At 43.3% G+C, this 15953-nt stretch overlaps 1 protein-coding gene across 2 annotated transcripts in view; it reads left to right on the top strand.

Annotated features, from left to right (window-relative positions):
* Positions 1 to 9814, top strand: part of LOC117746267 (epidermal retinol dehydrogenase 2-like) — a 31099-nt gene extending 21285 nt beyond the window's left edge. For both annotated transcript variants that reach the window (XM_034555304.1, XM_034555305.1), the window contains exon 7: positions 7986 to 9814. In XM_034555304.1, the coding sequence (XP_034411195.1) occupies positions 7986 to 8082 (97 nt within the window). In that variant the 3' untranslated portion in view covers positions 8083 to 9814. The remainder of the gene's footprint in view (positions 1 to 7985) is intronic.
* Positions 9815 to 15953: the final 6139 nt, after the last annotated feature.

Genomic DNA, 15953 nt, shown 5'->3' with positions numbered 1-15953 from the left:
GTTTGGACTACGAAGGGAATGATTGTACAGTACACATCCTCACATGCCGAAAGATCACTTTGTGGTTGTTCACAATAACGGGGGACTTTCATGACACAGCCGTTTGTATCCAGCTTGTGGGGGAATTACAAATCACACAAACCAAGTTTTAGTTTAGTTTGACTAAAATTATCTGAGGACGAAGAGACATTTCACTGGTTGAAGAGAAAGAAGTCGGGTCATCCAGCTCGTGAGTTTATCCTCTGTTCTCTGGAAACTAACCCGACAGCTTTAAAGTATGAGTCTTGTAAAAGGGTATAAGATGGAAAGCAACGCACTGACTAATAATCTCATGTAGGTTGGTGCTTTGTGTTCATTGGATGTTGAAGCTTTGTCAGATAGCTGCGAAAACAAAAATTGTTAAGGTAAAATGGTGCCATCTATTCAATCATTCCCAACAGATAAATCTCCCAGCTGACCACACAAAGTCAGAATGAAAAAAGTAAAACATAGCAGCGATAGAAGAGAAAGACACTTATGAGCTCCTCCTGGGTGATTACAAGAAGAATTGGCCTCTCAGCACTAACCAAGTCCACTCCCCAGGGAAGTAGTCAAGCAAAGGAGACCACAGTACAGGAAAGGGCCTCCCACTACCCTTTAGGACTGTGGGCTAGATGAGGGAAGGCAGAGAATGAAAGATGCCTCTCAGTTTGTGGGAAATTGTATCCCACAATCTTTGAATCCATTGCCAGAAGTAATGGTAATAAGCTCCAGGCGTCTTATAGCTACTTATTACAGGTTTTTCAAAATTATTTTCTTCACCCCGTTCTGTTCCTCTTAGCCATATTGGGGCAGGAATTAGAAGATCATTTGTTTCCAAGAAAAGAAGCTTACTCTTAGTAACAAAGAGCAGATTTCCATCAGCAGCATCAGGGGCTCCTTGTTGTTAAGAAGCCCGCCACTCTGACTCCACAATCAAGTCCATCCCTCTTCCAAGTGCAGGCATTAGACTGAGCTCACTTCCTTTTAGCTTTCAGACCTGTGCGTGCGTGCGTGAGACCAGACCTCAGGCAGTACCAGTCCTCTGACACCCACTTGTGATTGCTTGACAAGTGGCCGAGGTCCCTGACAGGGATCAGTGGTTGTCTGCTCCTCTCAGGGCTGTGCACTGGGGTCATAAAGTCAAAGCATTTAAATAATTGTGTAAAAGTAACTGTTTGGTGCAGCACAGATACTTACAACGCCAAGATCCACCACCTGCTCATCTGATGACCGGCATTAATAGAGAAACAGTGGCCCTCAATCAAGACGCCCAATAGTCAGTTTCACCTTCACCCCGATATATATTTGTATTTTGATCCTGATCGAGGCCGGGCAGCATTTCTGACATCGGAGTGAGACACGGAGAAAAGTTGTTATCGTGAGTGATCTTCGCAAATAAAACATCTTTGATGTGTCTTGGCCAATCAGCGTTCTCTACAGCGTCTACATTTCTCTCCAACTTTTCATCCCTTCACTCCAAGTTGAAGTTACCGTCCTTGAAGGACTCGTTCAGGCCCAAAAAAAGAAGTTGGTTCATGAATAACCGTATTGTGTATATAGTAGGATTTCACGGTGTACCGATACTAAAAAGGTACCGCGGTACCCGTATGTTCAAAACGATACGGTTTTGCATATTTTTAGTATCGATACTTTATTAAAATAGCGATTAGAGCGCACTCACCGCTCCTTTAATGCTGCCCAGCGCGTTGGCTGCAAGGGGGCGGGGCGCAGTGCGTTGGCTGCAAGGGGGCGGGGCGCAGTGTGTTGGCTGCGCAGTGACAGAAGCAAAATCTGGAAACACACACACTCTGCTGCTAAGTCAAGGGCTTTTTTTTAAAGGAAAGCCCACTGACACACAGACAGGTGAAGGAAAGCCCACTGACATACAGACAGTGAAGGAAAGCCCACTGACACACAGACAGTAAAGGAAAGCCCACTGACACACAGACAGTAAAGGAAAGCCCACTGACACACAGACAGTAAAGGAAAGCCCACTGACATACAGACAGTGAAGGAAAGCCAACTGACATACAGACAGTGAAGGAAAGCCCACTGACATACAGACAGTAAAGGAAAGCCAACTGACATACAGACAGTGAAGGAAAGCCAACTGACATACAGACAGTGAAGGAAAGCCAACTGACATACAGACAGTAAGGGAAAGCCAACTGACATACAGACAGTGAAGGAAAGCCCACTGACATACAGACAGTAAAGGAAAGCCAACTGACATACAGACAGTGAAGGAAAGCCAACTGACATACAGACAGTAAAGGAAAGCCAACTGACATACAGACAGTGAAGGAAAGCCCACTGACATACAGACAGTAAAGGAAAGCCCACTGACATACAGACAGTGAACGAAAGCCCACTGACATACAGACAGTAAAGGAAAGCCCACTGACATACAGACAGTGAAGGAAAGCCAACTGACATACAGACAGTAAAGGAAAGCCCACTGACATACAGACAGTGAAGGAAAGCCAACTGACATACAGACAGTAAAGGAAAGCCAACTGACATACAGACAGTAAAGGAAAGCCCACTGACATACAAATAGTGAAGGAAAGCCCACTGACATACAGACAGTAAAGGAAAGCCCACTGACATACAGACAGTGAAGGAAAGCCAACTGACATACAGACAGTAAAGGAAAGCCAACTGACATACAGACAGTAAAGGAAAGCCCACTGACATACAAATAGTGAAGGAAAGCCCACTGACATACAGACAGTGAAGGAAAGCCCACTGACACACAGACAGTGAAGGAAGGCTCACTGACATACAGACAGTGAAGGAAAGCCCACTGACACACAGACAGTGAAGGAAAGCCCACTGACATACAGACAGTGAAGGAAAGCCAACTGACATACAGACAGTAAAGGAAAGCCAACTGACAAAAGGAAAGCCAACTGACATACAGACAGTGAAGGAAGGCTCACTGACATACAGACAGTGAAGGAAAGCCCACTGACACACAGACAGTGAAGGAAAGCCCACTGACATACAGACAGTGAAGGAAAGCCCACTGACACACAGACAGTGAAGGAAGGCTCACTGACATACAGACAGTGAAGGAAAGCCCACTGACACACAGACAGTGAAGGAAAGCCCACTGACATACAGACAGTGAAGGAAAGCCAACTGACATACAGACAGTAAAGGAAAGCCAACTGACATACAGACAGTGAAGGAAGGCTCACTGACATACAGACAGTGAAGGAAAGCCCACTGACACACAGACAGTGAAGGAAAGCCCACTGACATACAGACAGTGAAGGAAGACTCACTGACATACAGACAGTGAAGGAAAGCCAACTGACATACAGACAGTGAAGGAAAGCCCACTGACACACAGACAGTGAAGGAAAGCCCACTGACATACAGACAGTGAAGGAAAGCCCACTGACATACAGACAGTGAAGGAAGGCTCACTGACATACAGACAGTGAAGGAAAGCCCACTGACACACAGACAGTGAAGGAAAGCCCACTGACATACAGACAGTGAAGGAAAGCCCACTGACACACAGACAGTGAAGGAAGGCTCACTGACATACAGACAGTGAAGGAAAGCCCACTGACACACAGACAGTGAAGGAAAGCCCACTGACATACAGACAGTGAAGGAAAGCCAACTGACATACAGACAGTAAAGGAAAGCCAACTGACATACAGACAGTGAAGGAAGGCTCACTGACATACAGACAGTGAAGGAAAGCCCACTGACACACAGACAGTGAAGGAAAGCCCACTGACATACAGACAGTGAAGGAAGACTCACTGACATACAGACAGTGAAGGAAAGCCAACTGACATACAGACAGTGAAGGAAAGCCCACTGACACACAGACAGTGAAGGAAAGCCCACTGACATACAGACAGTGAAGGAAAGCCCACTGACATACAGACAGTGAAGGAAGGCTCACTGACATATAGACAGTGAAGGAAAGCCCACTGACATACAGACAGTGAAGGAAAGCCCACTGACATACATTGCTTACTTTAAGATTTGCTTCAATCATTATGGAGATGTGAGCTCCTGCTTGCGGGGCAGACTAGCTCTTGCAAGCGATTCAGTTCTAGAAAAAGAGATTTAACCAGCAGTTAAGAAAAGAATCTCACCAAAAAGATTCATTGAACGATCATCATTGTTTAGAACGATTCTTACCAGAGGGGAAATGCTGCCCCCTATTTATTTGGAGGTATTACACATTGCGCCTCGAAGGACACAGTTTTGTGTCGTTTTTATACGAGCAAATGCTTCGTTGACTGAAGGTCGGTATAAACTGACGCAGCCTTCTGAAGAGTCTTTGTAGGCTTAGTCGCCTCGCCTACATTTCCCACAAAGCAGTGCAAATCAGTCCCATCACTTCACCCAAACGGATCAATATCTTGGATCTCCTCGGTGCTGCACAGTCGCTTTGCCCTTTGCTTGAGAAGAGACGTCTTCTGCCCTCGTTCGGGTTCTGTCTCTGGTCCATTTGTCTGCAGACAGCCATTATTCTCCATTAGAAAGCTTTTCCTCTGAAGAACACAGCTCGCACAAACGGGGATAGCGCCTTCCTGTCACCTCTGTTCATTTGACATAAAAGCTTTTAATAGCGTGTTGTTGGATTACCCAGCCTTGTCCCTGCTCGCTCTTTGAAGACAGAAGAGTCGTCGTTAGTCATCCAGAAGCGGCAAATTCCGGCTCATTTAGGAAGAGATGCAGGGAGGCAGCTTTCTGGCTCAAACAAATGATTTAACATTAGTACAAATACGCTGCTCCATTAGGAACTTCATTCTTATTGCTCCTGTCCCATTTGAACTCTGCGGCCTCGTTGCATTTACATCCAGCACCTCTATGGAAACTCAAACGTCTATTTTGTTCAGTGTAACACAGTTATAATGCAATAAATCATAAGAAAACTTTAATTTCTTTTATTATTTCTTTTACAAAACTTGGAAATCACTGAATCACTATATACAACATTTAAGTGTTGTAAAAAGGCTCCACATGCCATATATGTAGAAGTATTTATATGTCTACAAGCTCTCGGTCTCAGATGATGATTCGATCATGGCTTTATGGTTGCACTAAGGAGCTCACAATGTAATGTTTTTTACAGGATCTGGTGAGAGTTAACGGTTTATTTGACTCACTTTTTATATAAGACATGTAGAATCATGTGTTTTAAAAAAAAATCAAATATCAAAACAAGTTTTGGCTGCTGATGGAAGCTTTCGTCACACATAATGCAAAATGAACCTGTACTTGTATTTCTCTTTTCTAGTCTTTCGACCACTCAAAGTGCTTTAACACTACATGACATCATTCACACACTGATGGGAGGAGCTAAGGTGCACCTGTCCGTCACCCGTAACTAACATTCACACACTGATGGGAGGAGCTAAGGTGCACCTGTCCGTCAGCAGTAACTAACATTCACACACTGATGGGAGGAGCTAAGGTGCACCTGTCCGTCAGCAGTAACTAACATTCACACACTGATGGGAGGAGCTAATGTGCACCTGTCCGTCGGCCGTAACTAACATTCACACACTGATGGGAGGAGCTAAGGTGCACCTGTCCGTCAGCCGTAACTAACATTCACACACTGATGGGAGGAGCTAAGGTGCACCTGTCCGTCAGCCGTAACTAACATTCACCTGTCCGTCAGCAGTAACTAACATTCACACACTGATGGGAGGAGCTAAGGTGCACCTGTCCGTCAGCCGTAACTAACATTCACATCCTGATGGGAGGAGCTAAGGTTCCACCTGCCAATCAGCCGTAACTAACATTCACATCCTGATGGGAGGGGCTAAGGTTCCACCTGCCAATCAGCAGTAACTAACATTCACCCACTGATGGGAGGGGCTAAGGTTCCACCTGCCAATCAGCAGTAACTAACATTCACACACTGTAGAACAGCTACAGGAGACATTTGGGTGAAGTGTCTTACCCAAGGACACATCGACATGGGCTAGTGGAGCCGGGGATCGAACCACCGATCCTCTGATTGAAGGACAACCCTGCTCACCACTGAACCACAGTCGCCCACTGATGTGTTCAAATTATGTCCGTTTTGACAGCTTCTGGCGATGATAAATGGTGTAGTTTGGGTGGTTGTTTAAATAAAACAGGCTTTTCAATCCAGTTTGTTTGTTTTTTAAAGATAGACACTTTAAACCTAACAGGCTTTCCAGTTGAGTTTAGGAAAACAGGCACGTCTGTAGTATGTAATGTTACACTCTTCAAAACAAGAAACCAGATGCATGTCTTTGATCAAACCCAGTTCAAAGACTCGTGAATGAGGCAGATATGAGAGACGTGGTTTATTCAGCATAATCCACGAGCCATCAGTTCTGCCACAAAAACCAGACGACACAAAACCAGATAAAAATGTGTTTGTACAATGAATTAAATCAAATGTGCCGTGATGTCACGTTGACGACAGTGTGAAAGGTAAAAAACATTATCTCCACTCAAACACACGCCGTAAACAGTCATTATGTGACAAAGCTGAGCATAATGAGCACTCTCTGTTTACTGTGCTGCAGCCAAGGGTCCCTTTGCAAAAAGTAATGATAATGAAGGGATGTCTAGACATCATTAAACCACTAATGAAATAGAGACACCATATCAAAGCTTTTCATGGTAAATACATCAAATACAATCAATAAGAAATGCAGCATAGAATAAATAATAACAATATGTGATGAAGAAATTAAAAAGATGGAAGGCTGTGTGGATAAGGTCCAAGCAGCTTAAGGTACAGTTCAAATCTATGGAGAACACACACGCTGTCCAGTTTATTAGGTACACCTAGCTAAAGCTACCAGTCATAAATCCTCCTCTGAGATTTAACAATGTGACAGTGTGGTAGTGTGAAGGTTGTAGTTTGTGCTGCTGTTTCTCTGCATTGCATCATAATGACAGATGTTTCTATTATTGCTTGTTACGTGTATACAGTATTCTGAAAATAAACTTCCGTCCCCACAGGAAGTTAGATTAGGTTTTAACAACAAACCCACTGAGTTAGGTTTTCCTGATTCGATGTGAGGTCCTGGGACAGGGATGTCATATGTGTGCCGATTGTAAAGGCCTCTGAGGATAATTTGTGATTTGGGGCTATATAAAATAAACTGAATTGAATTGGTGTAAAGGCTGAGCCTGCTGTTATTCTCCCAACCGCCAGGGGGCGCACACACAAAGGGAAGCGTGCAGAATCAAGAAGACAGCGGGTGTAACCTGCAGAAAGCCATAAACCGAGCTCCACAATGCCGACAACGAGGATGTTACCCCAGCCTAACGGCCCACGTAGGTCACATGACTAACAACTGACATGACAAAATGGCAACGTTTACTTTCCGTTATGCACGGGGAAGGTTTGTTTGTTGGTCGTCAATAAGAACATTGGTGTGTCGCATACACCAAAGACTGAAGGATTGAGAACGGGTTGATCCGTACGTTCAATTAAAGCATACCTGTCTGTCAAGTTTTAAAGGATTTGAACTCATTGGTTTGAATTAAATGCAGCTTTATCTTAAATTAAACTGACCTAAAATAGAAAAGCAACACTTTTGTTTTTGCCACTTTTTCCTCAAAGGTTCATCCACTTGTTTAAAATCGGTGTTAGTGGGGACTTCTTCTTCATTCTTTCAATAAACCTGCTACTTTAAGTGGCTCTGGTGAAACATTCATGTGAGAGCACGGGAGCAGTGGGTGTCATCTGCATAATCATTATGTGGGATTTTATGGTTTTCAATAAATGTGCCACATTCACATGTCTGGAGGACTCCTTAGGTCCCTTTTTTAGGCTGGGCCTCCTCAGATGTAAGTTGAGTCAAGCCCAACACTAAACCAGGCTTAATCCTGTCTCCCATTCATCTGAAGCTGTTTCTAAATCCAAACCTAACTCCCCTGATCTACTGCGAGATGTTGCTCACCTGATTTCTCCGTTGTGTGTTTCTCCACAGCGTCCTCCCCATGAAGCAGGGCATTATGCTGGGCCAGTACCTGGGAGCCTTCAACCTCATGGACACATTCAGGGGACGCGCCAAAAAACAGGAGTGAGCGAAGAGGTGCTGAGGAGGAGAAGTCAAGGGTGACTGAAATAGAAGGAGGCATATTTCAATCTTAATCTTCCTGGAATTATACAGATGAGGGCGGAACAGCAGTGGCCAAATATTGGGTTGGATTTGCGCCCATTAGTCTCTCTATAGCTCACAATGTATAATCCATCTTTTAATATTCTTTATGAACCTGTTTTAAATGTCATTATCATTGGTTGATGGAAATGTTATTTTATTAATAACAGTAATTGAATATAAATATAATAGTATTCATAATGAAAAATGTCCTCTTAAATTCAGACTGCCAGCGTTCACACCTACCAGTCCTGATGATTGGCAGCCACACACTCACTGGCATAATTAGGTGTAAACATGGGTGGAGTCAACGTGCACGTCTGCTGCACATTGTTAACATGTGTCTGTGCTTTGTGGCGTGGCCTTCATCCGCAAACAGCAAGCCAAAGAAACTGCTTCAAAACAGGGTGACATGCAAACAATACAAAGTGGGCCTGAGGGGGGAGGATAGGCCCCGTTGTTCTCTTCTGTTCATGACTGGTAGAATTACAGTGACAGTCTACAGATGTTGTCTAACAGGACTCTTTGTCTTTTAAGTTATTACAAATTACAAAGATCCTGCATCAATCAAATGCCTTTTTATCAGTAGAAACACCTTCTGTCTTCGCCACAACAGAACCCTGTTTACTGTACAGGATGCCCACCAGAACCCTGTTTACTGTACAGGATGCCCACCAGAACCCTGATCGAACAGAGCGTGTCTTTTTTACAGTTTTCTGTATTTTTTTAAACCATAAATATACAGGTATTATATTAAAAAAATTATAACAAAAAGGTGGCACTGCGCCGACATGAAGTATATTCTGTAAAGTGTCATATTAGCACGGTTGTGAATGTAGCCATAATAATCACGTCTGGGGTTTTGTTGTGATGCTCATTGTTTTTCTGTCCACATCATTTCAGATCAAAACGAACAGGCACTTATACTCAGGAACAGTGAACGGAGAGGGTTTAGATATCTGATACCTAACCTTCTAAAGTTTGGACCACTTAAATGTACTCAGCGCTAACACGTTAGCTGTAACTAGCATTGTACTTGCTAGCCGCGTACCAGCATGCTGCAGCTTGCTGGAAGGAGACCCCTCTACTGGTGATTCTTGTTCCCTTACATCAGGAGGAGGAAGCTTTGAGATTAGCACAAATACACGAAAGACAGACGTCGACCTTGAGCCATGTTCGCTAACTCTTTATTCCTCTTTTACCTCAGGCCATCGAGCTAATGCTAATTTGAAACGCGTCAGAGCTCTTTGGTTTCCTAGCAGCGCTCCCGGCTGTGCTTTACCGCGACAATACGTAGTTAGAGAACTCATACGCAGCTGATTTATGTTCATAAGGCCGTGTGTCTGTTTCCTGTGGATGAAAAAACATTGTCAAACCTGAAGTCTAGCGTTTTTTGAAGTAATATGCATGAATTTTGCACTCAAAATGTCTTTATTTCCACACAAGTGGTCCTGTCATTTACTACCGCCCACCCCTCAGTCTGTAATGGTGATATTATAAAGGTTATGATATATATGCGTACATAAACTTTGTTTTAAGTAACGTATCTAAAGGTACATGTGACTGCCTTGGATGTGTTTACAGAGCTGTCTCACAGTTTGAGTGTAAACTACCTGGAACTGTTTGAGATTTCTGATTAATAAATTAATAAATTTACATCTGTGTTTTGAGTCCATTGTTTAGAATTGTGATGTGTTGTCTTGTTGGGTAATCTCTGCCTGTCTGTCTGACATCTCTCAGTGGATGTCTGACATCTCTCAGTGGATGTCTGACTGACATCTCTCAGTGGATGTCTGACTGACATCTCTCTGTGGATGTCTGACTGACATCTCTCTGTGGATGTCTGACATCTCTCAGTGGATGTCTGACATGACATCTCAGTGGATGTCTGACTGACATCTCAGTGGATGTCTGACTGACATCTCTCAGTGGATGTCTGACTGACATCTCTCAGTGGATGTCTGACTGACATCTCAGTGGATGTCTGACTGACATCTCAGTGGATGTCTGACTGACATCTCTCAGTGGATGTCTGACTGACATCTCTCTGTGGATGTCTGACATCTCTCAGTGGATGTCTGACTGACATCTCAGTGGATGTCTGACTGACATCTCTCAGTGGATGTCTGACTGACATCTCTCAGTGGATGTCTGACTGACATCTCTCTGTGGATGTCTGACATCTCTCAGTGGATGTCTGACTGACATCTCAGTGGATGTCTGACTGACATCTCTCAGTGGATGTCTGACTGACATCTCTCAGTGGATGTCTGACTGACATCTCAGTGGATGTCTGACTGACATCTCAGTGGATGTCTGACTGACATCTCTCTGTGGATGTCTGACTGACATCTCTCAGCGGATGTCTGACTGACATCTCAGTGGATGTCTGACTGACATCTCTCAGTGGATGTCTGACTGACATCTCTCAGTGGATGTCTGACTGACATCTCAGTGGATGTCTGACTGACATCTCAGTGGATGTCTGACTGACATCTCTCTGTGGATGTCTGACCGACATCTCTCAGCGGATGTCTGTCTGACATCTCTCAGTGGATGTCTGACTGACATCTCTCAGTGGATGTCCGCTCACCACCTGAAAATTAACCCGGACAAGACTGAACTTCTCCTCCTTCCAGGAAAAGTCTCTCCCACCCACGACCTGACTATTAACTTCAACAACTCAGTGTTGGCCCCGCCCCCGACTGCCAGGAACCTCGGTGTGACACCTGTCAGTCAACTCTCCCTGACTGCCAACATCACCACGACAACACGCTCCTGTAGGTACATGCTGTACAACATCAAGAGAATACGACCTCTTCTCACTCAGGTTCTGGTCCAGGCTCTGGTCCAGGCTTTGGTCCAGGCTTTGGTCCAGGTCCTGGTCCAGGCTCTGATCATCTCACGTATAGACTACTGTAACTCCCTCCTTCAGGTCTACCTGCTAATACCATTCGACCTCTACAGCTCATCCAGAATGCAGCTGCTGGACTGGTCTTCAACCTCCTAAATTTACCCACAATCCTCCGCTCCTCTGCGACCTTCACTGGTTACCAGGACATGGTCTAACCTCACACCAGGACATGGTCTAACCTCACACCCAGGACATGGTCTAACCTCACACCCAGGACATGGTCTAACCTCACACCCAATCAGCTTGTAGCTCCTTCACTTCGAGCTAAACACTCAACAAAGTCACGACTGTTTGCTGTTCTGGCTCCTCATTGGTGGAACGAGCTCCCCATTGACATCAGGACAGGAAGTCTCTACAGACTAAAAACACATCTTAGTGACTACACCTTGAATAGGGAGGGTAGAGCCGTAGTAGCACTTTAGTAGCACTTAAATGTCTCTTACTGATAGCACTTTGTAGTATAACACTTTAGTAGCACTTAAATGTCTCTTACTGATAGTAATTTGTAGTATAACACTTTAGTAGCACTTAAATGTATCTTACTGATAGCACTTTGTAGTGTAACTTTATTGAAGAAATGGTACTTTCTTGATTCTGGGATGATCTGTCCGGGAACCTTTGTCATACCCTCCTCTCTCTCTTCCATGTTTCCAGTCTGTCTCTTCACTGTCAACAAAAACAGAAAAAAAAAAATCATTCATGTCATGGTGTTTACATTGTAATGTCACCGTTTTTACAGTCCAACGTCCTCCCGTCATTTTATTTTTTATTTTCACTTTGATCAAGGACTTTTTAAAAACCCTTTTACCACTGCATCACACTTCTTGGTAACAGTCCCAAGCACTCTCCACTTGTTCTTCTAAGAAGACCATCTGGTTTAAATAAAAATCAGAAAGAAGAAATAGAAAAAGAATATGTCTGTAAGCATCTTAAAGGGGAACAACTGCCATTCAAAACGGTATATGTATTTAAAATGTGAGTAATAAATACTGTAGCCTGCTTATGTATAAGCATGTGATGTGCTGGAAATGAGTCAGCAAGTTCTCAGACAAAGTCCGGTTGTCTTATCTGGAAGTCGATGGGTTTTTGGTTCGATGCCGGACATAAAACGTCTGTGGTTACCACAAGCTGAAGAGATTTCACTTCCTGTTGGCTGTCACAGGGCCATGAAACGCAATCACATGATCAGCACTCAGCCAATGAAATGAGTGCTGATTATGGTTTGCTTTTATTTCAAAATGATTCAGGATAACTTCATCCAGAGTTCTGGTCATGTGATTGAATCCCAGCCTCTTGGTGCCTCTTTTCCTCCCCCTCCTGTCGTGTCCTCGTCCACACATCCGTATTGCTGATCTTGTCTGGCCAGTGGACATGAGGAATTCTGCTTATGCAGTTATTGATAAAGGTTTGCACTTTATTGATTTAGCTCAGTGGTTCTCAAACGCGTTCTTTCACGGCCCACTTCAGAGGAAGAGCAATGTTCACGCCCCAAAAAAATTGTAACAAAATGGTCTTTTGGTGACAGTGCTTTTTTTTTTTAATAGAATAAAGAAAATTGCAATCACTTTTTAGTATTCCTCCATCAGACAAAAACAAACATGTGCAATTACTTTGTTAGAACAATGCAAAAAATAAATAATATTTGGCAAAAGAAATACTTATTGTGGCTGCAAATAACCTGTTTCGCACTGAATATATTGTCAAGATAACAATAACGTGCAACCTGTGCAAAACGAAACAAAATTAGTGAGCCATCAAGTTTTATTAGTATTAGAGGTGGCAATGAGCCGGCTTTCCACTATAAATCTTTTTTAAATGAGGTTACAGGCTTGATACAACCACTCTCACTTCATGCTCAACGTTGAGCTTAGATCTGTATTTGGTTTTGAGTTTTGAGCATGGAGATTGGCTTTTTTATTAATGACTTAATTGTATGTCTGTGTACTTTGTACTTTTGTAATATGTTCTAAATAGAGTTCTTGAAATAAAAAAATGATCTGCATTTCCCCCTGCGCCCCACCTGTAATACCACTGCACCCCACTAGAGGGGCGCGCACCACAGTTTGGTAAATACTGGTTTAGTCTTGGTTATTCTCCGGGACATAAAGCAGCACAGAATGGACATCATGGGTCCAACTTGTGAGGACGTTATCTGCACGTGTTGTGGTGTCATCGTGCATCAGGACAGTACAGCCAAGTCGACTGTAAAGTGTCGATTGCAGGTTTTCAAAGTCTGAGATTGTGGACCTCCCCTCTGACCCTCTTAGTTTATTGGCTTGGTTTCCTTCAATTCCTGGATCATGATTGTGTTATTTCATCGCATTGGTAGACACTCAACAATTGAGCCAAGACAGTCAAATGTCGCTGTTTGACATAACTACACCGAAGTATTGCAGAAGGTCCTTAGGCTTTTATTAGTATCTTAATCTGGGGGAAAGTAACATTTCCCAAAACAACTGTGTCTCTGAACTCTTTAACCAAGTCACACACATTTAGGCTAAATGCGATCTCTGAACCCATTGGCATAAGCCTTGGGGGGGGGGGGGGGGGGGGGGGCAATGGCTTATATTGCTGGGGTTCTGCTGTAGTCAGCAGTTATCTTTCTTTACCGTGTGCTGCTCATTGTTTACAGTCTGATTGGCATTTTGAGATGCGAGACTGGATTCTAGCCAGTTTATATGCTAATGGTAAACCAACAAACAGCTAAATCATCTGGCTTCCCAGATTTCGTTTCATCTCTTTTGCTCTCCATGTCCATAACTATTTACCTGCATTTAAGTCTGCTCCAACGTGATTGGTCGAAAACCACAAGACCCCGACTGGCTGTCTATAGGAGAGTATGATTTGACCTAACACCATGCAACATCTCACACACACACTTCCCACGCATACACTCACCTGAAGTAATCATGAATTTGTTTTTACTAAGAGAGGAGACGAGTGTGAACGCTCTTTCCTTCCAAAAAGTAAATACACATTTCCTCATAATGATTGATAGTTTATATATGTAAATTGAGAGATATTTGGTTTTCAAAGTCTCTTTATCTATCCATTGCAGGGAGACACCAGACCAAATAAAACTATTCATCCAAGCACAGAAAAAAGTCAACTCATCAGAAATGAACAATCAGCTCTCCCCCCTCCCCCACAGAGCATATAGCCCCCCCCCCAACAAGTGGGACACATCTGGGTCCATCTGGACTCCTTCATCCCTGCCAAAGAGTGCAGGGTTCAGAACCTGATTATTAACATCCATAACTGTGCTGTTTGTATCAGGAAAACACAATGTAAAAATGTAAAATGTCTTTAACAGCATTGTGTATTGTATTTAATCTTTTACAGTAAGAAAGTGAGTCCTTGCTAGCTCTGTAATGGTATTATAAAGTAGTAATACATCATCCGGTTGAGCCTAGAGAAACAGCATTACTTCATCTTGAGATATGAGTTATACTTTGCAGCAGTAAAGTTCTCAGAATGCATTTGAATCCATCAGTCTTCCACTAAATATCAGCGTGGAACAGGAAGTGGGTCTGGAGGAGATGAACTCATTGAGGAGATGACCTCATCTTTAAGAGGGCCGGTTTACTCATAGCAGCTTGGAATGGGACAGCGGTGAACTTTGTGTCAAGAAAATTGTCGTTAAACCTTTTGGACGGAATCCCTCAGTCTGAAGAGAAAGTCCCGGCCTTTTTTCTGAAAAATATCCACGGTCGGAATAGTCAAACATAGACCAATCTCTAACCTTCCCTTCCTCTCTAAGATCCTTGAGAAAGTAGTCGCAAATCAGTTGTGTGACTTCCTACATCAGAATAGTTTATTTGAGGAGTTTCAGTCTGGATTTAGAAAACACCACAGCACAGAGACAGCACTGGTGAAAATTACAAATGACCTCCTAATTGCATCAGATAAAGGACTCATCTCTGTACTGGTATTATTAGACCTTAGTGCTGATAAAGGACTCATCTCCGTACTGGTATTATTAGACCTTAGTGCTTCCGTTCGACACCATTGATCATGACATCCTATTACAGAGACTGGATCAGTCGATTGGCATTTCAGGTACCGCACTAAGTTGGTTTAAATCCTATTTATCAGATCGATCTCAATTTGTATTTGTAAACGATGAAGCCTCAATGACCACCAACGTTAATCACGGAGTTCCACAAGGTTCTGTGCTTGGACCAATTTTATTTACCTTATATATGCTTCCTTTGGGCAATATTATCAGGAAACACTGCATAAACTTTCATTGCTATACAGACGATACTCAATTATATCTATCGATCAAACCAGAAGAGACCAACCAGCTCGCTAAAATTCAAGAATATCTTAAAGACATAAAAACATGGATGACCTGCAACTTCCTGATGTTAAACTCAGACAAAACTGAAGTTATTTTACTGGGCCCTGAACACCTCAGAGATCAATTATCTGGTGATGTGGTTTCTGTAGATGGCATTTCCCTGGCATCCAACACCACTGGTGTCTGATGCTGGTGAGCCGGCCTCCCGCGTTGGCCCTGCTGATGCCCCCCCCCCCCCTCCTCTCTACCTCCTTATGTTTCATGGATTGGAGTTCCATTCATACATTGTCATATTCATGTAATGTGTTTATGTAACTTTGTAAATGCTGTTCATTCTGTACACATGACATCTATTCTTCTGTCCATCCGGGGAGAGGGATCCTCCTCTGTTGCTCTCCTGAAGGTTTCTTCACTTTTTTCCCTGTCAAAGGTTATTTTTGGGGAGTTTTTCCTCATTCGATGTGAGGTCCTGGGACAGGGATGTCGTATGTGTACAGATTGTAAAGCCCTCTGAGGCAAATTTGTAATTTGTGATATTGGGCTATACAAAATAAACTGAATTGAAATTGATTTGAAATTC

Source organism: Cyclopterus lumpus, chromosome 17, assembly GCF_009769545.1.
Source record: "Cyclopterus lumpus isolate fCycLum1 chromosome 17, fCycLum1.pri, whole genome shotgun sequence".
Classification (NCBI taxonomy): domain Eukaryota; kingdom Metazoa; phylum Chordata; class Actinopteri; order Perciformes; family Cyclopteridae; genus Cyclopterus; species Cyclopterus lumpus.
The sequence above is the reverse complement of the archived record's forward strand: the minus strand, read 5'-3'. Positions and strand labels throughout refer to the sequence as shown.